Source organism: Dendrobates tinctorius, unplaced genomic scaffold (genome assembly GCF_039654945.1).
Source record: "Dendrobates tinctorius isolate UK_male_01 unplaced genomic scaffold, ASM3965494v1 ptg000035l, whole genome shotgun sequence".
NCBI lineage: Eukaryota > Metazoa > Chordata > Amphibia > Anura > Dendrobatidae > Dendrobates > Dendrobates tinctorius.
The window spans coordinates 63495976-63522039 of record NW_027361703.1 but is presented as its reverse complement, the minus strand read 5'-3'; the positions used below and the strand labels follow the sequence as shown (position 1 = coordinate 63522039).

The 26064-nt window shown below is 44.5% G+C and overlaps 1 protein-coding gene across 1 annotated transcript in view; it reads right to left on the bottom strand.

Moving 5' to 3' along the window:
- The window catches only part of LAMB4 (laminin subunit beta 4), a 339109-nt gene that overhangs the window by 66084 nt on the left and 246961 nt on the right, over window positions 1-26064 (bottom strand). The window contains exon 40 of the mRNA XM_073573188.1: window positions 2870-3023. Coding sequence (XP_073429289.1) covers window positions 2870-3023 — 154 coding nt within the window. The remainder of the gene's footprint in view (window positions 1-2869; window positions 3024-26064) is intronic.

Genomic DNA, 26064 nt, shown 5'->3' with positions numbered 1-26064 from the left:
GGTACCCTTTCTAACCTTTGTGCAATCACGTGCAATCCATACTGGGCCTAACACCGTCTGAGCCTGCCTCCTGATGTACAGACATATATTTTGAATGTGTACGCTATCCATACATGTTATCCGGGGATACGGTACCCTTTCTAACCTTTGTGCAATCACGTGCAATCCATACTGGGCGTGAGAATGGCTGGCGAGCTGTTAAGCAAGCTACAGCACCTGTGGTTTGCACACGTAAGTTTTTCATTTTTTCAGGAATGACGGTTAGGCCTAATTCCGGAACTGCGGTTGACCTGCACTTACTGGGAAATCATTGTTCGCGGGTAATAATTGTCATCAGTGATCCCCATCACTAACGTTGTTCAGCGGGTTATCTGCACCTGTAAGCGACAAACGCTGGCCTTTTCAGTGTAGCGCACATGCAGCCACGGACATGTAATGGCATGACACACCAGTTATTGGCCAATCTCATGTGCCAGAGCCTCACGTGTCCCTCTAGTAAGCCGGACTCGGACCGCGGGGCATGACGGAGTCTCGTTCGTTAACGGAATTAAGCTTGCAATGTGTGCATCTGTTCTGTAGCTGGCATGGTTGAGGTTTCCCAGGTGGAGTCAAATTTAACCGTAGGCTCCACTCCTGGTGGTGCCCTTCTGGACATTCCTTTAAGGTTCAGCTTTGCAACCATACTGCCCACGTAAAACAAACACTTTGCCTTCATGAACGCTGTTTGGAGGGTCATGACTCGTGGGAATAACGCCGCCCAATCAGTTAACCTGCTAGAGAGATTGTTCGTTGCTCCCAAGCATGACATCACACTCCCTAGGAAGAAGGTAATGCCACGGTGGCGACCGTACTCCTGGGGGCGACACAAGTGCACTGATGCCCAGCCACTGCTCGATGAATCTGCTGGTACATTGACCCAGACCACTACATTCTCATTTACATGAGATGTAAAAAGTGAAGTATTTTTCATTGTACTATACCGCTATTTCTCTGCCGTATCGGAGCATGATGAGTTGTGGTATGTGTTAAAGGGGCGCTCTTTCTCCCAGGGCACATGAAAACCTGGAGCCAGCCCTACCCCCCCACAACTTTAGCCAAATAACCCCCATTTTTCAGTGCGTAACTTGTATTATGAAGTTAATTAAGGTTGACAAGCTTAAGTAAGAAGAATTGATGCTTTTGGCATTCAAATATGCCCTGTAGGTGTGTTTCCTGTCCTCCTCTCACTGCCGACTTTTATTCCCCATTGACTTACATTGGGTTTCGTGTTTCGGGACAACCCCGACTTTTCCCTATAATCGGACGATCTTGCTCGACCCGACTTTTGGAAAAGTCGGGTTTCACGAAACGAAACGCGACCCTAATAAACCAAAAGTCGCTCAACTCTAGTGGCCAGGGTAGATCACAATGCTTGGACCCGGTTGGTCCATTTGGAAGGTCTCGCTGGAAGATGTGTCTGCCTTCCTGAAGTGCCTATGTGTAAGGACTGCACGTGTCTGAGAGTTCCCAGAGGAGGGAATGGACGTCTGCAGTGTGGTGAAGCAACCATGAGGTAACCCTGACGGGGAGAGATCACTGTGAGGCTAGAGAGCCTGCGTATTGGACATTGCATAACCTGTGTAACTACAGGGTTAACAGAGTGGAGCTCTGTCATGGACGCTATGCTGATCTGATATGAACTTTCTGTTGCTGTTCATGGTTTATGATACTTAATAAACCGAATGGACTGTTGGGAGTTATATGAGAAACCCGTGCCGGACCTGGTTATTTGGCTGCCTAGCGAGTGTCCCCTACCTGAATAACAAGCACTACCTTACATATGGTGTAACCACATTGTCAGCAAAAAACAGGAGTAAATCAGGAGAAGTTGAGTGATTATGATTTTACTATTTCTAAAGCAAGCAACTTGATAGATTTATTTTTTCAACTACCTATCAGTACAAATGACCATTCCAACCAAGCATATGACTTTGTAGGGGACATAGCCCTAAAACTCCAAATTTGTTGCTGATTTACCAGGATTACTTTTGCACCCTTGGTGTGGCCAAGTAGTTCAGCGCCCCCTGTTCCTTGGTTGACACCTTTGACTTTTCTGATCCTAGAGGAGTTAAATACAACAAAAGTTCAAGGCACATGTGCATATTAACCTATATTGTTCATAGTATAGACTAAAATAGTCAAATGCACAATTGGACAGAATTGGAAAAAAGGACCAATCGGAAATTTGAATTATATAACAGTTTAGAATCCGAAAAGCAAACGTCCAATAATTAAAATAGAAATTTTATTCATAAAATTAATAACATACATTGCTTTTCGGATTCTTCGCTGTTATATGATCCTAGAGGAGGTCCGATATAGATGGAAATATGGCTGGCAAGGCAAAAATAAAGGTGCTCTGAGTTCCTTCTTAGCATTTTACCTACAAGGTGCTATGCTTGGTTCAGTCATTTTATCCTCAAATACTCCTTTTAGCTTTTTTAAAACCTTCCCTCCTACAGTGCAAAGTACACCATTCTTTCCAAAATGACACCAGCCACACAATGCCCCCTGTTATACTGTCAGTCTCACAGTGCCAGCCACATAAAGTTTCCCTATAAAAGTAACAGTATTCCTCTATAACAGTTTCAGACGCCCATTGCACCATTAGTGTTCGCTAATTATCACCTCTCCTCTGGGTTAATATAAGGGATATATGAATACGATCACCGCAAAGTTCTGAAACCTTGGGATATAGATAGGCACATCTGTGTCCCCATGGTAGACACTAAACAGAAAGGCATCTTGGGCTTCCTGCTGTGCACTGATTCCTTACGACATTCTTTAAATTGCAGCGATCTGTCAATAAGACAATGAATATTTATGGTACCTGAGATACGTTCAAACTTTTCATTTATAACATTGACTAGATCTTCAGCATTTTCCTTCAGCTTTTGTAACCTCTCTAAAATTTCTGGAGGGATATCCTGATTTTTTAAATTTTCCTTCAGCAGCTCATACTTTTCTTTTAGATTATTTAAATCCTGTAAAGATAATTATGACACGTATTAGGCAAATATATTAACAAACTTATATTTCCTCTCATTAAATCTAAACTAAGACGGGCTCATGCTTGGTAATAACAAAGCTTAAAAATAATACACTGTTGTTGAAAGCCTTGACCTATACCAGTACACTGTACGTATAACTAAAGGACTTGTCCATCCCAAACATGTCTCTACTTTCTTACTACTGTTTAGTTTTCTGGGTGATTGATTAAAACATAAATGTATATTAAAAGATATAAAATAAAAATTTCTGAAAATAACTTACATGGGCCTTTACAGAATCATTTTTTTTTTTACAAAATGAGTAGTTTTAGTAGCTTGACTCATACCAAAAACAAACATACTATATTTTACTCTCATTTTACTTGTGTGTGCCGCCTTTTGCAATGGGTAAATGTGGCGCCCCTGAGGCTCAGTCGCCACAGAGGTACTGCACCTTCTCCTAAGGTGTGGTGCCCCACCATCCAGGTAAGTTGGAGGCTCCTGACCACGCTCCAACACTCGCACCCCACATAAGAGGGTAGTTCAGCAAAACCACATTGCGGCTCCTTGCTTAGAGAGAAGCAGAGCACGTTTGGTGGCTCCCTGCTTGGAACACTAGACGTGCTGGGAGGTGGGTGGAGTTGAGAATACATAAAAGAGCGGGATGGTTTAGGATTACAGGTCAGTCAGTCGGAGAGAGGAAGCCACTCGGAGAGGAGTGGGGATCCCTGGAAGAGGGATGGAGGAAGGAGTGCTGCAGCAGCCTCAGTGACCTGAGCCAGCTAGCACGGGAAAGGAGAGAAGGAGAAAGACATTGAACTGAAGCCTGAGCTTCCATAGGAGAGAAAGACAAGTATGGAACGTAGGAGTAAAAGGGAACAGAGGACATAGGTTAGAGGAAGAACCTTGCCTAGAAGTTCTAAGCGCAAGGCTGGGGCCCGGTCCCCGAGGTTGTATGGACACTAATGGTTCTGCAGCAGACACCGGTGGAGTAGTGGGCTGTAAATGCACTACTCCCATCTAAGACTTGAGGGCACAACAGCAACACGGATAGAGAGCTGGGACTTAGGAGTAGAGAGTCCCTGAAGCAGGCTACAGCTGTCTGCCGTACAAGTAGAGTTCTTGAGAACATCTGTCAGGAGGAACTCCAGTGTAACTCAGTACTAGGAGATCTTCAGACTTAAAGGTGCTATAGAGGAGACGTTCAGAAAAGGCACATAAGTTGGCGGAATGTGGAAGGGCGCATTCCATCTTGCATGGGGGTTGACTGAGTCCCTGACCCGGAGGACACGGCACAGAAGCGGGCACTGTTGTGAGCTCATCTGTTCATTCATCTTTTGTGTCCGAGGATCTCCCTCTTCTGGTGAAGGAAGGTAGTGAGGCTGATTTACATGAAAGAAACCAAACACCTGATCAGGTTGATGGTGACTGGGTAACGGGAACTTCAGACTGGATATAAGGCAGCCGACGCCCTTCTGAGTCGCTGGTGATTTCTCTGCTGGATTCTTGGAGACCAGTCTGATTCCTGCTTCCCAAAGATAAGTTTTTGCTCTGCTATTGAACTTATTAGTTTTGGTTTTGTTTACTTTGTTTTTTGGAGGTCAGCCATCCCCGGCCGGGGGTGTGCTGGATTCTTTTTCCTTGATCAGTGTTCTCTTTTGCTCTGCTTCCAGAATATTCTGAGTGCTGATATAGGGTTTGAAGTCTAATGACTTCAGGGTCCTTTTTGCTTATCAGTTGTGTTGGTAATATTATTAGCAGGGTTTTCACGGATTGCAGACAGCAGCTTTTCTGTCTTATCCTTTTTAGTTAGCTTGGGCCCCATTGTTTGCTCAACCTATCTTTCTATCTGTGTTAGTGTTTTCATCTTGCTTCACCGTCATTATATGTTGGGGGCTGCCTATTGCTTTGGGGTCTGCTCTGGGGCAGTTTTTCCCTTTTCTCTCTTTAGGCTTATGTAGATCTCCGGCTGTGATGAGGTGTCTAGGATCACCGTAGGAACACTCCACGGCTACTGCTAGTTGTGTGATAGGATTAGGGGTCTGCAATCTGCTAGTTTCCAACCTCTCTGATTTTCTGGGCTGAGCTCGTGTTTTGTTTTTTCCTCCTCGGTGACTCAATCATAACAGGGCACTACAGACTGTGGGTAAAGCTTTGGAACTACATGCCCTGGTGTCCTCCATTCCTTCCTGCGTCCGTCCGCCTGGCACTGCTACATCCCCTGCGCCAAACACTACACCATCTAAGTGTCTCCACATCTACACTGCCCCAGGACAACAGCCCTGCCTGTGGAGGGCTATAACATCATTGCTGCACCACACCATCTGTCCCGGAGGATCTGTCTGCAGCGTCGGCTTAACACCTCCCTTGCCGATCACCACAGGTGGCGTCACGAACTATTCATTTAACTACATTCCACCATTCACATCTTCCTATTACTTGGGCGCCCAGGGCCACGGTCTGGGTCACCGCCACTGTGACAGGTCCCGCTGATACTGGCCCGGTACCGAGTACCCCACGGCCCTGGGAGGGCGACCCATTAAAAATGGCAGTCCTGTTTCTGATAACATGCAACCAGTGACCATCTTGTATCTTTTCCATATATGTAGCAGCAATATCACTCATCTTCTCCTACATGTCGCTTTAATAAGTTTTGTACTATGTATCATGGGAGATTGTTCTCTCTATAGTTACAGAGCGCAGAATCTTTAAGAAGCACCGGTAAGAGTAGCTGACAGATTCTGTTGTAACTAGTGCAGTATTTTACTGCAAGCATCCAGCAGCAAATGGTCCCAACATCTGGGTGACAATTGCATTCAATAACAGAGAGAAGATCTTCTGTGCATGCTGTGCTGCAGTCCAGCAATGATGCAGAGTGAGGACGAATAGGAACCTGTGCATGTTCGTCCTGAGATGAAGGCAGGAAAATCATGACTCTGTGCTTATACTGCACATCACGACCTGAGTAAAAGACTACTAAAAACGGCGTCAGTAACAATGAAAAGAAAACAGAGGCTGGAAAAGGGTCATTTAGGAGACTGATTAAAGAGATAGATAACATTTCTGAAAAAAGGTGTACATGTAAAGGTCAATGTAATTGTGGGAATACCCCTTTAAAACCTTAAGGATTGATCCACTTTGTTCATTAAAGGGAATCTGTCACCCCTTTTTTGAGATATCATATAATGATATCATTCAATTGTGTGACACATAAGGATTCTCTTAGTACTTTTGCTTCCCCCTTACCCTGCACCTTTCATGCATAAATACCTTTTTTATATCGGTTCAGATGTATGTAAACTGCCGCTGTCCGGTCCGCTGGGCGGGGCTTATTCACCTGCCTCCCCCTCCCTGTCTTGCTCTACGCATTTCTTCTTGTGTAGAGCAAGACAGGGAAGGGGGGAGCAGGTGAATAAGCCCCGCCTATCGGACCGGACGGTGGCAGTTTACATACATCTGTAGCGATATAAAAAAGGTATTTATGCATGAAAGGTGCGGGGTCAGGGGGGAGCAAAAGTACTAAGAGAATCCTTATGTGACACACAATTGAATGATATCATTATATGATATCTCAAAAAAGGGTGACAAATTCTCTTTAATGACCGTGTCTCATTTTTAAAACCTTCCATGCATCACTTTATGAGGTCATAACTCTCAAATGATTCAACATAGAGACTGTTTTTTCGTGACATGTTGTACTTCATGTTAGTGGTAAGTTTTGGTCGAAATGATTTGCGTTTATGAAAATATGACAAATTAGCAAATTTTGCAGTTTTCAAACTTTTAACTTTTATGCACTTAAATCATATAGTTGTACCACATAAAATAGTTAATAAATAACATTTCCCATATGTCTACTTTACATTTGCATCATTTTTTATAATAACTTTTTTTGTTAAGATGTTAGAAAACTTTAAAGTTTTTCAGCAATTTTTACAACAAAGTTTACAAAACAAATATTTTTAGGGACTACATCACATTTCAAACGACTTTGAGGGCCTATATGGCAAAAAATACACAAAAGTGACACCATTTTAAAAACTACACCGCTCAAGGTGCTCAAAACCACATTCAATAAGTATATGAATCTTTTAGGTCAAAATTTAAATTTTTCCTAAAAAATGTTACTTTAGCCCCAAATTGTTCATTTTCACAAGAGTAACTAGAGAAAATTGGCTCTACAATTTATTGTTCCATTTCTACTGAGTACACGGATACCCCTTATGTGGGAGAAAACTTCTGATTGGGCGCATGACAGGGAAGGAATGCCATTTGACTTTTAGAGCGCAAAATTTGCTGGAATACATGGTGGATGCCATATCATGTTTGCAGAGCCCTTGATGTGCCTAAACAGTCACCCAATTTTGGAAACTATAGCCCTCAAGGAACCCAAAAATTCTTCATGGAATTTTAAAACATTGGACTGATATTAAACATTAATTTTTTTTCTCCCAAAAATGTTTTAGCCCCAAATTGTTCACTTCCACAAGGATACACCTATGTGGTAAGAAACTCTTTTTTGGGAACATAGCAGGGCTTGGAAGGGATGGAGCACTTATTGATTTTTGTAGTGAAAAGTTGTCTGGAATAGATTGCAGATGCCATGTCACATTTGGGGAGCCACCAATGTTCCAAAACAGCAGAAACCCCACAAGTTACCCCATTTTGGAAGCTACATTTCTCAGGGTGGTGAGCGTTTTCAACCCACAGGTATTTCACAGAATTGCATAACATTGTGCCATGAAAATGAAAAATTACATTTTTCACTAAAGTATTGTTTTAGCTCAAAGATTTTAGTTTTCAGAATGTCTAATAGTAGAAAATGGACCACAAAATTTAACACCGGTAGTTAACTGAAAGTAAGAGCATGCATGCTGGTCTGGAAGCTCTACTGCTGCAGGCAACATTCATATAGGATACCAAACTTGGATTCTCCACATTTCAAAAAATTATTGTCACACACCACTAAAGTGATGTCAATTTCCACAGAGTAGAAACAGTATAATGTACCTCTGAAACCCCTTCCACTACCGGCAAACGAACAGATGGAGACGCACCTTGCAGTCTCCACATTTCAAAATATTATTGTCATACCCCACTAAAGTGACATCAATTTCCACACAGTAGAAATAGTATAATAGGCCTCTTATACACCTTCCACTACAGACAACTCAACTTGGAGTATCCACATTTCAAAAAATTGTAACATCAGCAGCAGTAGCAACAACAGGTACAGAAGCCATGACAAAGGTGTCACAGACTGCCATAATGCGAGATCAATGCATGACACTAAAACCGACACCATTGCCTACTCTGCCTAGTCTGCGACTGGGGTGCAGAAGTCCATGACTTGTTCGTTTTGATGCGTTTATCCGTCAGGACACCACCAGCAATGCTGAAGATAGATTCTGAGAGGACACTGGCTTCCGGGCATGACAAGACCTCCAAGGTGTGACAGGTGAGCTCAGGCCATTCTTTCATTTTTGAAGACCAAAATGCAAGAGGGTCCACATTCCCCCGATGGCATTAATATTGATCTCAAGAGATACTCCTGCACCATCTGCTCCTGTCGTTCACAACATGTCAGACTTGTACTCTGTTCTGCTAATGCATGGGCTGGTCTTAAAAAATGTGTGAAATGACTCATATAAATTGCTTATGCTACTTACACTGATGCTGCTGCTAATGTTTTTGCAGTGACTCCTTGACGTTCAAGGAAAGGAAGTCTAGAACTGTGATGCATACTGTGTGCCTCACTGCTGTCTTGGGGAAAACCACTCTTAAGATTGTCTACAAGCATGTTTCAATACTCCACCATGGACACGTTCCTTTCCAGGGAGGAAGCATCTGGCAAAATTTACTCTTGTATCGTGGAACTAAAAAAAGTGGCAACCCAGCAGTCAGCACTATTTCTAACCCTAAGAAAATGGGCATTATGTTGAAGATAGGGCAGCACGAAGGCACATATGAGTCGGGCACTTCCATGAGGTCCAAGTCCATGGTGTGTTGGTGGAGGGGTAACACTCAAGCTCCATCCCCTCTCACCATCAATGGAAAACAGAGAGTGGATCATTATCATCTTCATATCCTGACAGTTGCTCACCCATAACCTCTTCCTCCATTTGTTCCTCGGCTCCTGCACCTTCACTAACAGTTTGGCTCACACCATGAGTCCCCTGTTATGAATGGGTCACCGAGGAGGAGAGCAGGCCCAGGCTAAGCCACAGAAAACCAGAGAGGTTGGTAACTAAGCGGATTGTAGACCCCTGATCCTATCCACACAACTAACAGTAGCCATGGAGCATAACTACGATGATCCTAGATGCCTCGGCACAGCCGGAGAGCTAACTAAGCCTAAAGCAAGAAAGGGGAATCTAAACTGCCCCAGAGCAGACCCCAAAGGAATAGATTGCATCCAAACATATTGTTGGTGAGAAAAGATGAAAACACAAACGCAGGCAGGAAAATAGACTGAGCAAATGATGGGGCCCACACTGACTAGACAGGACAGGAAAGGAAAGACACTGTCTGCAATCACACTAAAAACCCTGCAAAAAGTCCAAGACGTCTGATGCACAAAAACACTGAAGTCGCACAACTTCGCCCCCACTATATCAGTACTCTGAAAGCAGAGCAAAAAGAGACCAATTTAACTGGGGACAAAACAAAACTGGCACAAGCAGTAACATATGTGCGGTGATTCAGCACAGCCCCAGCCAGAACTGGCTGACCAGCACAAAGCAGAGATAGACAAAACCAGATCAAATGCAAGCAGAATAGCAAATGAACCACTTAGCTGAACATGCAGTGACAGAGCAGGAGACATCAGACCTCAGAAGGAACAGGAAGAAAATCATCAGCAGGGATAGAGGGAGTCGGCTGTCTTAAATCCCAATCTGAAACCCCAGATCTCCAATTGTCATCCTCATTATCAGGTGGCAAGCCTCTGTCAATCACATCAGCTCCATTACCTCCAGTAACCACCAGTGGGAGCCCAGAAAGAGAACTCGCAACCCCTCTGTCAATCTGATCAGCTCCACTACCTTCAGTAATAACCAGAGGGAGGCCAGGAAGCGAATTCACAACAGTCCCCCTTGATTTCTGTAATCCACCCTTCCATGGCATCCGCCTTTGCAACGACAGTCCGGAACTTAGAGATACTGTTATCTCTTCTGCATCCTCCTCTGCTTCCACCTCTTCCTCTGGGACCACCACCTCCTCCTGTAAACTATTCAAAGTGTGCTCCAGCATGTAGATGATCCGAATAGTGATGCTGATGATGGCACTGCTAGAGCTAATCATCTTGGTAGCCATTTCAAAACTATGCAGAAGGATGCAGAGGTTCTTCATCTGTGCCCACGCTTCAAGCATAATTTGAATCACATCCGTACTGCGTTGGCCCAGTCTATGCAAAAAGACATGCTCCCTGGATGAAACGTGCGTCGGAGCCTGACCTCCCCCAGGGACTGCACTTAGCACATTCTTATCCTTATGTCCATTTGACTATTTGGACATTTCAGGCTCACAATTTTTGGCAGGGATTCATGGGTGACTATTGCTGCTTGTGTGGACCTTGTACCTTCTATGCATAATTTGGGTGCTATATATTAGCTATGCCTATGCCTTGTTTACATTTTTCTGGAACTTGGTTCTGTCAGTAATCATATTATTTAAAGGTTTTTTGGTGTTATTCCCTGCTGCTCTTTATTTTAGGTACATGTTTACATGCCTATTAAATATCTGTTTACACTTATTATTGATCTGTGACCTGGATTTTGACAAGGACTATGTACTTTATATCTTCCAAAGTGCTTTTTGTGCTTTTATATCCTGGGTATAAATTCTATTGGTCAGTGCTTGTGTGTGTTTTTTTGGTGTTTTTTTGGGCTTTTTTAAATGTTTTTAATTGTTTTGTCTATGTCAATGTGTGAATTGATACTGTATTATATAATAATGATTTTTGAATAAATTTGTTTGCACAAGTTGATCTCATGCATTGTGTATACTTTTCTATTTAGTCTTTGCATTTTATGCTCCTATACACATGGTAGATCCCTGTCTTCTTCATTTTAGTGGTGCCCGCTTACCCACATTAATTTTGTGCGTCGGAGCAGAGAGACGCAGGACTCATCCAGCCTAAGGCACTTTTACTAGTAAGTGGCAATCTTATACTGAGCACTTTACCGCTTCTAATCATTCACCTTTACAGCTGTCACAGTTGTCTTCTATTGTTTTCTATTGAATACAGCGTTTCCCATATTACTAGCCACTTGAATAGTACATCCATTCATGACATTAGTACATCTTAATCCCTAGAGAAGCTGGATGTTCACAGAGTGCTGTATCCAAGCATATCAATGGAAAGTTGAGTGGAAGGAAAAAGTGTGGTAGAAAAAGGTGCACATGCAACTGGGATAACCGCAGCCTTAAAATGATTGTTAAGAAAAGGCTAGCCACTTGACTACTACATCCATTCATGACATTAGTACATCTTAATCCCTATCTTATGTTACATATCATTGTTAATGTAATATACAGGTGCTTCTCACAAAATTAGAATATCATCAAAAAGTTAATTTATTTCAGTTCTTCAGTACAAAAAGTGAAACAGACAGAGTGATCTGTTTCAAGTGTTTATTTCTGCTAATGTTGATGATTATTGCTTACAGCCAATTAAAAGCCAAAAGTCATTATCTTAGTAAATTAGAATAATTTGCAAAAAACACCTGCAAAGGCTTCCTAAGAATTTGAAAAGGTCCATTAGTCTGCCTCAGTAAGCTCCACAATCATGGGGAACATTGCTGACTCGACAGATATCTAGAAGGTAGTCATTGACACAATCCACAAATAGGGTAAGCCACAAAAGCTCATTGCCAAAGAAGCTGGCTGTTCATAGAGTGCTGTATCCAAGCATATCAATGGAAAGTTGTGTGGAAGGAAAAAATGTGGTAGAAAAATGTGCACAAGCAACCGGGATAACCGCAGCCTTGAAAGGATTGTTTAGGAAACAAAAATTTGGAGGAGAATCACAAGGAGTGCACTGCTGCTGGAGTAATTGCTTCAAAAGCCACCACACACAGACGTATCCAGGACATGGGCTACCAGTTTTGCATTCCTTGTGTCAAGCCATGACCAATAGACAACGCCAGAAGCGTCTTACATGGGCCAAGCAGAAAAAGAACTGGACTGTTGCTCAGTGATCCTGTCAGTAGAAACCACCAGGTGGGCACTTACCAACGGTTTCAGCAGCCCTGACAGTGAGAGCCCGGAGCCTCTGATGACCTGTGACAGCTGTACTTATAGCGCCCGGGAGCTGGGCAAGATGACTGCAATACAGAAGGGCTGGAGTGAGCAGAACGCCGGGTGGTGAGTGTACTGACAGGACCTGCAGCACGTGACCACAGGGGGCGGGGCTTAGCGTCCTGCTGCTGAAGATGAGAGCAGGACACTACAGGGACCCTGGAGCAGAGGAGAGGGGAAAGGGGGCCACCGGACACCAGGGAAAGGACGGGGCACCAGAGGGATATGAAATCCAAGACAAGCCGAGGTCATTAAACAAGAGAGGTAACGCGGTACACAAGGAGCAGGCTAATCAGGAAAAGTCAGGGATGTAACAGGAGTCAGAATACCAGAGAAGCAGATGCACAGTACAGAATCAAAAGACAAACTCACAAGTAGGGACAGAACCGGGTCAGAACCATACAAGCAAGCTAGAACACAGGCACAAGGCACTGGCACACAGGGGTCTACACACTAAGCCAAGGGCAAAAGTATAACTGACTGGGATTGGAGCTTCCCGGGGCTATAAGAAGCTCTCCCCTAACCAAAGAGAGCCACAATAATTAACCCCAGGTGCAAAGGTCAGAGCCTGCACTGGGATCAAGACATTAACCCCTGGCGTGCAGGTCAAAACCTGCATTGGGATCATGACAGGTCCCAGGTGTTGTTTTCTGATGAAAGTAAATTTTGCATTTCATTTGTAAATCAAAGTCCCAGAGTCTGGAGGAAGAGTGGAGAGGCACACAATCCAAGCTGCTTGAGGTCTAGTGTGACGTTTCCACAATCAGTGATGGTTAAGGGAGCCATGTCATCTGCTGGTGTAGGTTCACTGTGTTTGTATCAAGACCAAATTCAGCGCAGCTATCTACCAGGAAATTTTAGGGAACTTCATGTTTCCCTCTGCCGACAAGCTTTTTGGAGATGGAAATTTAATTCTCCAGCAGGATTTGGCACCTTTTCACACTGCCAAAAGTACCAATACCTGGTTTAAAAACAACAGTATCACTGTGCTTGATTGGCCAGCAAACTCACCTAACCTTAACTCCATAGATTCGGGGTATTGTCAAGAGGAAGATGAGAGACACCAGACCCAACAATGCAGATGAGCTGAAGGCTGCTATCAAACCAACCTGGGCTTCCATAACACCTCAGCAGTGCCACAAGCTGGTCGCCTCCATGCCACATCTCATTGATGCAGTAATTGATGCAAAAGGTGCCCCAACCAATTATTTAGGGTATTTAATGAACATACACTTCAGTATTCAACATTTCAGATTTTAAAATCATTTTTCAAACTGGTGTTATAAAGTATTCTAATTTACTGAGATAATGACTTTTGGGTTTTCCATGGCTGTAAGCCATTAGTATCAACATTAACAGAAATAAACACTTGAAACACATCACTCTGTTTGTAATGACTCTATATATGAGTTTCACTTATTGCATTCAAGAACTGAAATAAATTAACTTTTTGATGATATTTAAATTTTTTGAGAACTACCTGTATTTCCTTCTATGTAAGCAAACTAGCTTTTTTCATCTCCTTACCACACTCCTTATAACATTATCTCACTTGAGTTAATAGCTATTTGTATGGACTATGCACTTTAATGATCTCATTGTTGTGTAAGGTCAGTTTCACACATCTTTATATTTCCGGTACTGGAAAAAATGGTACCGGAGAAAACATTGTCCGTGTGTCCATGTGTTTAATACTTGCGGCACACGCGTGGCAACCGTGTGCCGCATCAGTATCACACGGAGGGGCACCAGAGAAGAAGCACTACATAGAATCATAGAATGGTAGAGTTGTAAGGGACCTCCTGGATCATCTGGTTCAACCTCCTGCTCAAAGCAGGATTCACTAAATCATCCCAGTCAGATGTCTGTCCAGCCTCTGTTTGAAGACTTCCATTGAAGGGGAAATTACCACCTCTCGTGGCAGCCTGTTCCACTCACTGATCACCCTCACTGTCAAAAAGTTTTTTCTAATATCTAATCTGTGTCTCCTCCCATTAATTTTCATCCCACTGCTTCTAGTCTTTCCTTGTGCAAATGAGAATAAAGATGATCCTTCCACAATGTGACAGCCCTTGAGATATTTGTAGACAACTATTAAGTCTCCGCTGTCTTCTTTTTTGCAAGCTAAACATTCCCAAATCCTGTAACCATTTCTCATAGGAAATGGTTTGCAGACCTGTCACCATTCTGGTCGCTGTTCTCTAAACTTGCTCCAGTTTGTTGATATCTTTTTGAAAATGTGGTGCCCAAAACTGGACACAGTATTCCAGATGAGGTCTGACTAAAGTGGAGCAGATGGGGATAATGTCTTCACGTGATCTAGCCTGTATGCTTCTATTAATAGATCCCAGAATTGTATTTGCCTTTTTTGCAGCTGCATCACAATGTTGACTCATGTTTAGTTTGTGATCTATTAGTACACCCAAGTTTTTTTCACATGTGCTGTTGTTACTGTTGCTACAGTAAGTGCTGTTCCCCGGTACCGGATGCTGAAGATGCTCAAATTCTCCACTGCTCTGCAGGCGATCAGCGCAAGCAGGGGAGAATGACGAGAGTTGCATTGAAGTCATAACAAGGACAGCAGGCGGCAGCTGATGGGACTATTACTCCCATCAGCCTACACCTGCTGCCGCTAATAACAGTGACAGCAGGAGCTGATGATGAGAGTATCCCTCATCTGCGCTGTAAATAAATAAATAAATGAATGAAAAAACCTGGCATAGGTTTCCCTCTATTTTCTATAACCAACCAGGCAAAACTGACAGCTGAGGGCTGCAACCCTCAACTGTCAGCTTTAGCAAGATAAGTTATCAAGAATAGAGGGGTCCACACACTGTTTTTTTAATTATTTAAATAAATAGTTTTCTAAAAACGACGTGGGGTCCCCCCATTTTTGACAACTAGCCTTGTTAAAGCTGACAGCTGGGGGCTGATATTCTCATGCTGGTGAGGGGCCATTGATATAGGCCTCCCATCCTAAAAATAGCAGCCCCCAGCTGCCCAGTAAAGGCACATCTATTAGAAGTGCCAATTCTGGCGCTTTACCTGGCTCTTCCCACTTGCATTATAGTGGTGGTAAGTGGGGTTCATATTTGTGAGGTTGATGTCACCTTTGTATTGTCAGGTGACATCAAGCCCACAGCATAGTTATGGAGAGGTGTCTATGAGACACCTTTCCATTACTAATCCTATAGTTACATGGTAAATAAAGACACAGCCAAAATAAAGTATTTTATTAGAAATAAGACAAAACCAAGTTTAACATTTTAATTTAAAAATAATAAACAGTGTAAGGCAGTGGTGGCAGTGACCCAAAAAATTCAAACACAAAAGTCTTTTTTAATGTGTTTCCTCACAGCATTAAAAGTCTAATCCTCACAAGTGCATATAACTTCAGGGCATATACCTAGTATCCATTTCACCATTTGCAGAATATATATTATATGGCAATGTTCATTTTACAGACACTAAACATGCCAGTCTTCCTCTGACTAATTCCCATGGGTGTCTATGCACCAATCCAAGACTCTATTCACAAAGCATTACTTGTTGCAGGCACTACACACGCTAGTCCTCCTCTGACTAGTTCCTGTGGGTGTCTTGCAACGCTGCATCACAGTCTCATTACTCACACAGCCGTACACAGTCCAGGATATCCTCCGGATCGCAGCCGGGCACCGTATCCACCTGTTTTTCAATCGTTACACTCGCCCGCCTTCTTTCGGACACAGTACATCCACCTCCGGTTCACCTACGGGCACAGGACTGTCCACATCCGAGACCAGTCACCATGAACGACTTACATCTCTGTGTACACTGCGGGTTGCCAGGTCTCACTCTGGCCCTGACACACCTGAGGCCCACTAAGCACTCACTAACCCTTTCCTTCAGGGTTTTTATCACAGAAACCTGTGGCTTTCAGCCACATGGAAAACCTGGGTCTGAAATGGAACAGAGTGCACAAACTACCATCATACTGCAATCTGTTTCATACACAACATCCAGAGCAGATTTTCCCTACCTCTATCTTGGACACTAACATGTCCAAGACTAACACTTACTTTTATTATCATTCTGCATTGCAATCACGGCTAAGCCCATGACTGCCATGCCCACTTATGACCTTCATACACCTCCATGCACATCCTGGGGAGAACACACAGCGACCCCTACCTGTGACATCGGTCACTGGTTCCCCATTGCAATCCCAGCTACAGCTGTGACCGCAATGCATCCTCATAGCTTCAATACGCCTCTGTGCATATCATGGTGAAAAAACACAGTGCCCTCTAGCTGTAACAGGGGTCACTGCCTCACAACAGTTATACTCACCTAATGCCTAATTCCACCAAAGCCCTCATCTTCTGTAATAAAACTAAAATAAAAACAACAATCTCTCTCATCTCTCCCATCGTTCTGTCCTAAGCCGTAATCCATGTCGGGGGGATTAATAGATTCCAACCTGGATAGTGCAAAGATGTGACCATCCAGGCTGAAAACCACAGGTGAATGAACTGCGAGCGTAGCCTCAGTGAATGGCTGTGACATCATTGTGGTTACCGCTGGTCAGTGAGGCTGCGTTCCTATCAGGGCTGAACTGCGGTGACCTCAGCACCATGGGAAAAAGTCAGTCATGAAGTCACCGCAGTTCAAGCTCAGTGTCTTCACAGCAGATCACCGTGAGAATTACATGTGTCAGTGTCTGCGGTACTTGTGAAAACTGTCACCATACATACCAGAGACAAGGACGTTTGAAAGAACCCTAAGGCCTCTTTCACACATCAGGTTTTCGCCGTCAGGCACGATCCGGCGCTTTTGACAAAAACCGGATCCGGCGAAATGCAATGCCGGATCCGGTTCCCCCCCATTGACTTGCATTAGAGCCGGATCGAGCCGGATGGCCATGTGTTTCATCTGATTTTCGCCGGATCCGGCAATGTGACGCGATCCGGCGTCTGGAAATAACGGCTACTGTAACGTTTTTTGTCTCCGGCGAAAAAGCCGGACACGCCGGATCCGGCGTGTCCGGCTTTTTCATACAATGAAAGCCTATGAGCGCCGCAATGCGCCTGATCCGGCGACAGCCGGATCCGGTGTCCGGATCCGGTTTTTTTGGTCTGAGCATGCTCAGTAGCTCTGCCCACAAGACATATATAAAAGCAAGACTGTGTGACCCTCAGCCACACCCAACATGCCACCCAAGCCAAGAACCAGGAGCAGGAGAAGGCAGCAGACATCTGCAGCAGCAGCACCATCAGCACCACCCCAAATGGAGCAGCATGCTGAACAACGGGAGGGGAGTCCAGCAGCAGATGAGAGACGGTAATTATCAAATCCCCCATTCCTCCAAACTAGGGCTATGGAATATCAAGATATTCATTGGCCCTTTGTTTCTCTTTATTCAACAGCCGCCCAATAGATGCAGCAGCAGCAGCAGCAGCAATGGCAGCAGCAGGAACACCACCCACAGCCATGGAGTCTGGCCATGAGGAAGACAGCACATCTTCTTCTGGGAGCCCTCCCTCGCATCGTCAGCGTTTGACGGTAAGTTTTTATTTCCAAAATCCATCATCTCTGGAATATATGTCTATTCATTGCCTTTTATTTCAAAACAGGAATCACAAGATGAAGAGGAGCTCCCAGAAGAAGAAGGAAGGGGTGGACAGACACTTGGAGTGGGCTCACAATTGGTAAGTTTTTTGCATCAAACGCAGAAACACAACATCACACTACACACAACACATAGAAAACAATGTTCTGCAGACCACACACAGCAAACAAATGCCTACATCCAAAGACATAACATTTTTTGTTTTCTTCTCTAGTCTTCACAATCTGGTGCTCGGCCAAGAGGTCCTCGCAGTGCCTCCCAGGGTCGTCGGCGACAGCAACGCGGCGGTCACCAGCGTGTAAGTATAAATATTTTTGCTTTGTTTTTTTTGCACTTTTTAGCTCATTTCTTTTGTGGAGGCTAATTATGTTATTTTTGTCTTTTTCTTTAACAGCCTTCACAGCGTGCTCCCAACTCTGACGGTGAGGATGGAGGGATTGATGTGGACCTCCTCATCGATCTCGTCAGAGAAAGGGAGCCGCTCTGGAATATGGCTGACCGCCGCCACGCTGACCTTATCGTTACCTGACGACTCTGGGAGGAAATCTTTTCGCTCCTTGTGGACCGCTGGGAGGACCTCGAAGCTCGGGCCCAGATTAAATAGCGTAAGTACAGTGGGGAAAAAAAGTATTTAGTCAGTCAGCAATAGTGCAAGTTCCACCACTTAAAAAGATGAGAGGCGTCTGTAATTTACATGATAGGTAGACCTCAACTATGGGAGACAAACTGAGAAAAAAAAATCCAGAAAATCACATTGTCTGTTTTTTTTTCATTTTATTTGCATATTATGGTGGAAAATAAGTATTTGGTCAGAAACAAGCAATCAAGATTTCTGGCTCTCACAGACCTGTAACTTCTTTTTTAAGAGTCTCCTCTTTCCTCCACTCATTACCTGTAGTAATGGCACCTGTTTAAACTTGTTATCAGTATAAAAAGACACCTGTGCACACCCTCAAACAGTCTGACTCCAAACTCCACTATGGTGAAGACCAAAGAGCTGTCAAAGGACACCAGAAACAAAATTGTAGCCCTGCACCAGGCTTGGAAGACTGAATCTGCAATAGCCAACCAGCTTGGAGTGAAGAAATCAACTGTGGGAGCAATAATTAGAAAATGGAAGACATACAAGACCACTGATAATCTCCCTCGATCTGGTGCTCCACGCAAAATCCCACCCCGTGGGGTCAGAATGATCACAAGAACGGTGAGCAAAAATCCCAGAACCACGCGGGGGGACCTAGTGAATGAACTGCAGAGAGCTGGGACCAATGTAACAAGGCCTACCATAAGTAACACACTACGCCACCATGGACTCAGATCCTGCAGTGCCAGACGTGTCCCACTGCTTAAGCCTGTACATGTCCGGGCCCGTCTGAAGTTTGCTAGAGAGCATTTGGATGATCCAGAGGAGTTTTGGGAGAATGTCCTATGGTCTGATGAAACCAAACTGGAACTGTTTGGTAGAAACACAACTTGTCGTGTTTGGAGGAAAAAGAATACTGAGTTGCATCCATCAAACACCATACCTACTGTAAAGCATGGTGGTGGAAACATCATGCTTTGGGGCTGTTTCTCTGCAAAGGGGCCAGGACGACTGATCCGGATACATGAAAGAATGAATGGGGCCATGTATCGTCAGATTTTGAGTGCAAACCTCCTTCCATCAGCAAGGGCATTGAAGATGAAACGTGGCTGGGTCTTTCAACATGACGATGATCCAAAGCACACCGCCAGGGCAACGAAGGAGTGGCTTCGTAAGAAGCATTTCAAGGTCCTGGAGTGGCCTAGCCAGTCTCCAGATCTCAACCCTATAGAAAACCTTTGGAGGGAGTTGAAAGTCCGTGTTGCCAAGCGAAAAGCCAAAAACATCACTGCTCTAGAGGAGATCTGCATGGAGGAATGGGCCAACATACCAACAACAGTGTGTGGCAACCTTGTGAAGACTTACAGAAAACGTTTGACCTCTGTCATTGCCAACAAAGGATATATCACAAAGTATTGAGATGAAATTTTGTTTCTGACCAAATACTTATTTTCCACCATAATATGCAAATAAAATGAAAAAAAAACAGACAATGTGATTTTCTGGATTTTTTTTTCTCAGTTTGTCTCCCATAGTTGAGGTCTACCTATGATGTAAATTACAGACGCCTCTCATCTTTTTAAGTGGTGGAACTTGCACTATTGCTGACTGACTAAATACTTTTTTCCCCACTGTATATACAGTACCGGTTGCTTGATTTAAACCAGTGTTTCCCGAACTCCAGTCCTCGTGGTCCCCACGGATCATGTGTTCAGGATTTCAATTTACTTTGGAAATCCTGAAAACATGACCCCTGGGGACCATGAGGACTGGAGTTTGGGAAACACTGATGTTGTATACTAACCACTTTGTCCTTTCTCGTTTCAGGGGAGAGAATTGTGAAGCGGTGGCGGTCTGTGAGGGATCGTTTCAAGAAGGAGTTCAATAAAGAGATGCGGGCCCCGAGTGGATCTGGAGGACGCAGGAGCAAGTACAAGTACGCACGAGCCCTGTCGTTCCTCCGGGAGACAATGCTCACCAGAAGGTAAATATTACACACCACATGTGACAAAAAAATGTTTAGATGTAACTTTCTTTTTTCAGCCAGGGCCATACCATGTCACTATTTTAATTGTTTTTTTTTCTCTTTATTCCACAGCACGGTGAGCAGCACTCGGGAGCCTGCACGACTGGACCCTTCTGAGGCGATCCCTGAGGAGACCGGCACCGAGGGACACTTCGACCGCCCCGGTACATCTGCACCTTCCCAGCCTTCCCACACATTCGACCCATCTGTCCCATCCACCAGCACAGGAGCATCGTGGCCGCCTACATTACATGAAGCTGCTGGTGAGGAGATCGCTTTCCCTTTACCCCACCCTTCTGCCCCTGCCACCTCTAGTACACCTGCGGGTACTGGGCGGCAGCGGCAGAGGGGTCAGGAAAAGAGTTATGCGCCAGAGTTCTTGCATCTGAATGCATCTTTCCAGAACTGTCTAAAAGTCTTGTCAGAGCAAATCTCCGCAGGCTTTCAGCAGATCAACTCCAGCATTCTGGAGGTGAAGACACTTCTGCAAACCATGCATTCAGAAGCAAGATCTTCGCCAAACCACACCTTTTTCAGGTCTGTTGTGGAGCGCATGGCAACACTATCTCCTACCCAGCAGATGCATGTAATGCATTCGTGCCACTGTGCTCTACAGCAGGTTACCTCCCAACCTCCACCTCCCACCACTGTAGTTCCTCCACCTGCACCCCCTCCAGCCACTTTCCATCCTCCCCCTCCTATTACATCTGCACCCCCTCCAGCCACTTTCCATCCTCCCCCTCCTATTACATCTGCACCCCCTCCAGCCACTTTCCATCCTCCCCCTCCTATTACATACCAGCAACCTCCCCAGTACCAGCAACCTCCCCAGTACCAGACATCTCCCCACTTCCAGCAACCTGCCCCGTACCAAACTCCTTCCCCGTACCAAACTCCTTCCCCGTACCAAACTCCTTCCCCATACAACTTTCCATAAACATCATCTGCTCCTACAGTCCCTGCCCAACCCTCCACTCCACCGCCCACCACCTCTTCTGCCTCCCACATGTCCACCCATTCTGTAGCTTTTTCCACACCATCACCTCTAACTGTTCCTTCCCCACTACGATCCCAGTCCTCTCTCCACACTCCCAGTGTCGAAGTGTCCCGCAGCCCCTCCAGCAGTATTTCCACCCCACACTAATGTGTAATGTGTGTTTTGTAATAAAAATGCCCAGTTTTTTTTCAAACCTTTATTAAAAAAGTTTTTTTAACTTTAAAAACAGTTTACAAAAAAAAAATATTTTAAATAAAAGTTAAATTGTTTACACTGGTTGTCTGTCATTTCTTTCTGCGGCGAAATATGTTTAAAAAAAAAGGTTAAATACAGGGTATTTAAAAGGTAAAAAGGTATTCAAAACCAGGTATATAACTGTGGGTAAATTTTAGCTTTTTGCCACAGTTGTGTTCCTGGTTGTGTTTGAAGCAAAGTATTTCACCTAAAAAGTTGTGTTTATTGTTGATGATTTCCTAACAATGTACACAACTTTTGTTAAAAGGTGAAATACTTTGCATAAAACACAACCAGGTACACACCTGTGGCCTAAAGCTAAAAATAGAGACCATGACAAGATAGCCAACTTTGGTTGGCAAAGGTATATACTGTTGGTACAGAAGGTACACAAGTTTGGTTGGGCACAAATCTTTCACACTCTGTCATCCTGCCAGTGTACTCTGCCTTGAGGTGACATAAAGTATAGTGCAAAATTGTCCCTCATTACTGAAACCGACACAGAACTTCTAGTGGTAATGTCATGGTAATCTTGCAAGGTGGTTTCTTCAGAGGTGTCCTCAATGGAAATGGGTTCCTTGCAGATAACAAAATTGTGGAGTACCACGCAAGCTTTGATCACCTCGTCAACAGTTTCTGTCTTGAGGTTGATCGCAGTCAATAGGACCCGCCATTTGGCTGTCAGAATACCAAAGGTACATTCAACCATTCTTCTTGCTCTTGTGAGGCGGTAATTAAAAATGCGTTTTGGTCTTGTCAATCCTCTGCTAGAGTATGGTTTCAAAAGGTGTTCTGACAGCTGGAAGGCTTCATCCCCTACACAGACAAATGGCATAGGTGGACCAGATGTTTGCAGCAGCGGTCTAGGTGGTGGGAACTGGAAGGTGTTTCCATACAGTTTACGCCCCATGGCAGACAGTTTGAAAACTTGAGAGTCATTGGAGCGGCCATAGGCCCCAATATCAACAGCAATAAATTTGTATTCCGCGTCAGCGATGGCCATGAGGACAATTGAAAAATATTTCTTGTAATTGAAATATTCCGATCCCGATCCGGCTGGCTTTACAATGCGGATATGTTTCCCGTCCACAGCGCCCAAGCAGTTGGGAAACTGACATATCTGTTGAAACTTGTCAGCAATTTCAATCCACCTCTCTGTTGTGGGCTCTGGTAAAAACTCTTCAGCTAAGGAGTCCCACAGTGCACGGCATGTGTACTTCACTATTCCAGATATGGTGGAAATCCCGAGTCTGTACTGGAAATGCAGTGACGAAAGGGATTCTCCAGTTGCAAGAAATCTGTGGGGAATTAAAAAACAATAAATTAGTTTTAAATCACAGCATTACATACCAAAACTCAGCTATAACACTTGGAGATACAAACTACCACCAACAAGATTGCAGTGAAAGTGTGCTCTGATGCGAGCATATCCAATAAATGTGGCTTACCTTAAAGTCACCATCAGACGCTCTGCAGGTGAAACAGAGAAGCGGCAATAGGTGTCCGCTTTTCTTATGAGGTGTGCAATGCGCTCCACCAAGTAATCAAAATTCTCCATTTTCATCCGAACATATCCAAAAAATGTATCCGGGTTTCGTCGAAGGTCCATGCAGAGTGTAGAATAGACCCCACGCGTCATTCTCTTGGCTGTGATGGGGTGGATCCACAAACGTCGTCTACGATGCCTGATGCGCTGCTGTCTCGCTCTCTCCTTCTCCAGAACAATCACCCTCAAACGATTCGCCTCCGCTATAAAATCCGCCAAATTCTTCAAAATATTTCCAATCACAACATCCATCTTCGCCAGTAACTTGCTCTTCTCTCCAACCTGCACTTTCTCCTCTCCAACCTGTCAAAGAAGGGCTGTAGGAACACGCTATATATAGTTTTCCAGTAGCCAATCCCGTTCGGAAGGCCACAAGGGTCAATTTTAAAAACCGGATCCGGCGTAATCCGTCGAAAAACGGATAGAAAAACGGATGAACCGGATGAGACGGATCCGGTTTTTTCTGTCAAGAACAAGACGGATCCGGCAGAAAAACGGATCCGGCACATCAGGTTTTACAAAACATTTGCCGGATCCGGCGTTCAGGCACGACGCCGGATCGCGCCTGACGCCGAAAACCTGATGTGTGAAAGTAGCCTAAGGCAGCATATGTGGGCCAATCCCTCTTAAGATCAGTATTTGTCATCTATATCATCATCTTGTTTAATTGTCTACATTTGTTTCACCATATTCTTATATAAGTGGGGAGATACTCCTTGTCACATAGGATGTTTTTACTTGCATGCGCTGCATAGAATGTCTTTGTGCCTCTCACGCTAGAGGCACCCATTTTTATTATTTAAAATCTGTTTGCTATGTTCTTTATGTACAAATAAAAATTATATTTATATATACTTTTTTCCAGTTGTCATTGTGTTCACCTAGTTTCTTGGGGTAAATGACTTACTAGGTGACATGTTTTTGATTTACATATTAGCATTGTGGCACTCTATCGGATGAGGACCAATTACCGTATATACACTTGAGTATAAGCCGACCCAAATATAGGCCGAGGCACCTAATTTTGCCACAAAAAACTGGGTAAACTTATTGACTCGAGAATAAGCAGGGTTTGTATTGTCCCCTCATCCCTATCCTGGTATTCATGGCTCCCCGTCCCTGTCCTTGTATGCATGGCTGCTCCATTCCTGTCCTTATATGCATGGCTCCCCGGCCACTGTCCTTGTATGCATGGCTCCCCCGTCGCTGTCCTTGTATGCACGGCTCCTTATTCCATTTCCTTATATGCATTGCTCCTTATCCCCTATCCTTGTATGCATGGTTCCTATAGAAAAAAATCCTACTTACCTTGCAAGCGTTCTCGCTGCACCTTGTTCCCACACCAGCAACTCTCATGTGGCCCCACTCGTTAAGGTAAAGAATGTTCACTCCATGTCTATGGGAGTGGAGAGGTGTGAATATTCATTACCTTTATGAGTGGGGCCAGGCGATCGCTGGGCCAGAAGAGCTGCTGGCACTGGAACGAACGAGATGCAGCGAGGGAACGCAGGGAAGGTAAGTAGGATGTGTGCTGGAAGCCGGTGGCTGCGGCTATCACTGTGTGCTATTACAGAGGAATGAATATTCATTCTTTAGCAGTGGCACAGGCTTTAGGGACAGCCGCTGGCTCCTGCCCCCTCCCCCCGCTATGTTTCTGGGACAATTGACTCATGTATAAGCCAAGGGAAGCACTTTCAGCAGAAAAAAAGGGCTGAAAAACTCGGCTTATATACGGTATCTATTGATTTATTATATGCAAAATGACATACTGTACAAGGGCTTGTCACTGCTGGCACAGTCGCTGCAACATGTACAAAATGGAATTATGCCATGTCAGCACATTGTAAATCAAATGGTGAACTGGTAGGCTGAAAGACCTCTGTAGCGATGCAAGTTGATGACATGCGGGGTGCTATTGGCAGAAGTGAGCACACAGTGTCCATGCTTTCTGCAGCAGCACACCCAGGCCAAGATAGTGGCGGAGAAATTGCTGTACCATCAGGTTAAGGATGTGAGCCATGCAAGGCACATGTGTGAGGTTTCCCAACACACGGGTCCAACAGGTTCACATTGTTATTGCACACGGCCTTCCCTGGCTCCAGGTCCAGTGGAGACAGCCATTTCTCTAACTCGACCTGGATAGCCATCCACAACTCATGAACTGTGTGACTGCTATCTCCAAGGCATATTAATTTAGCACTGCCTGATTGCGGTGAGCCCAGGCTACGCAGTATGGAGGTGGAGGGAATTCTCTCTGCACTGTAGGAACGATGTGTTTCATTAAGGGAGAGGTTGAGGGTGCAGGCAGAGGCCCTAGAGGAGGTGGAGGAGCCAGAAGCTGTGGATGAAGTGATAGATACAGAGGTTTGTCCCACAAGCCTTGGGGATGCCAAGATTTGTGCAACAGCCGCCTCTTGCCCACCTGCCGTCACAGCCACCAGAGTCACTCAGTGCCCAGTCAGCAAGATGTAATGCACCTGCTCATATTTTCTTGTCCAGGTGTAATTGGTGAAATGCATCCTGGCAGACATATATTTTTTTCAGGGAATGGGTGATATTGTTTGCAACATGCTGGTGTAGCGCAGGCATCGCTTTCTAAGAGAACTAATGGTGACTGGGCAACTGTTACTGATGGACTGCGACAGCCATCAACTTTCAGAAACCATCTGTATCCACCAGGCGGAAAGGCAGCATTTCTGTGGACAACATACAGGAGAAGGTGGAGTTCAAGCTCTTAG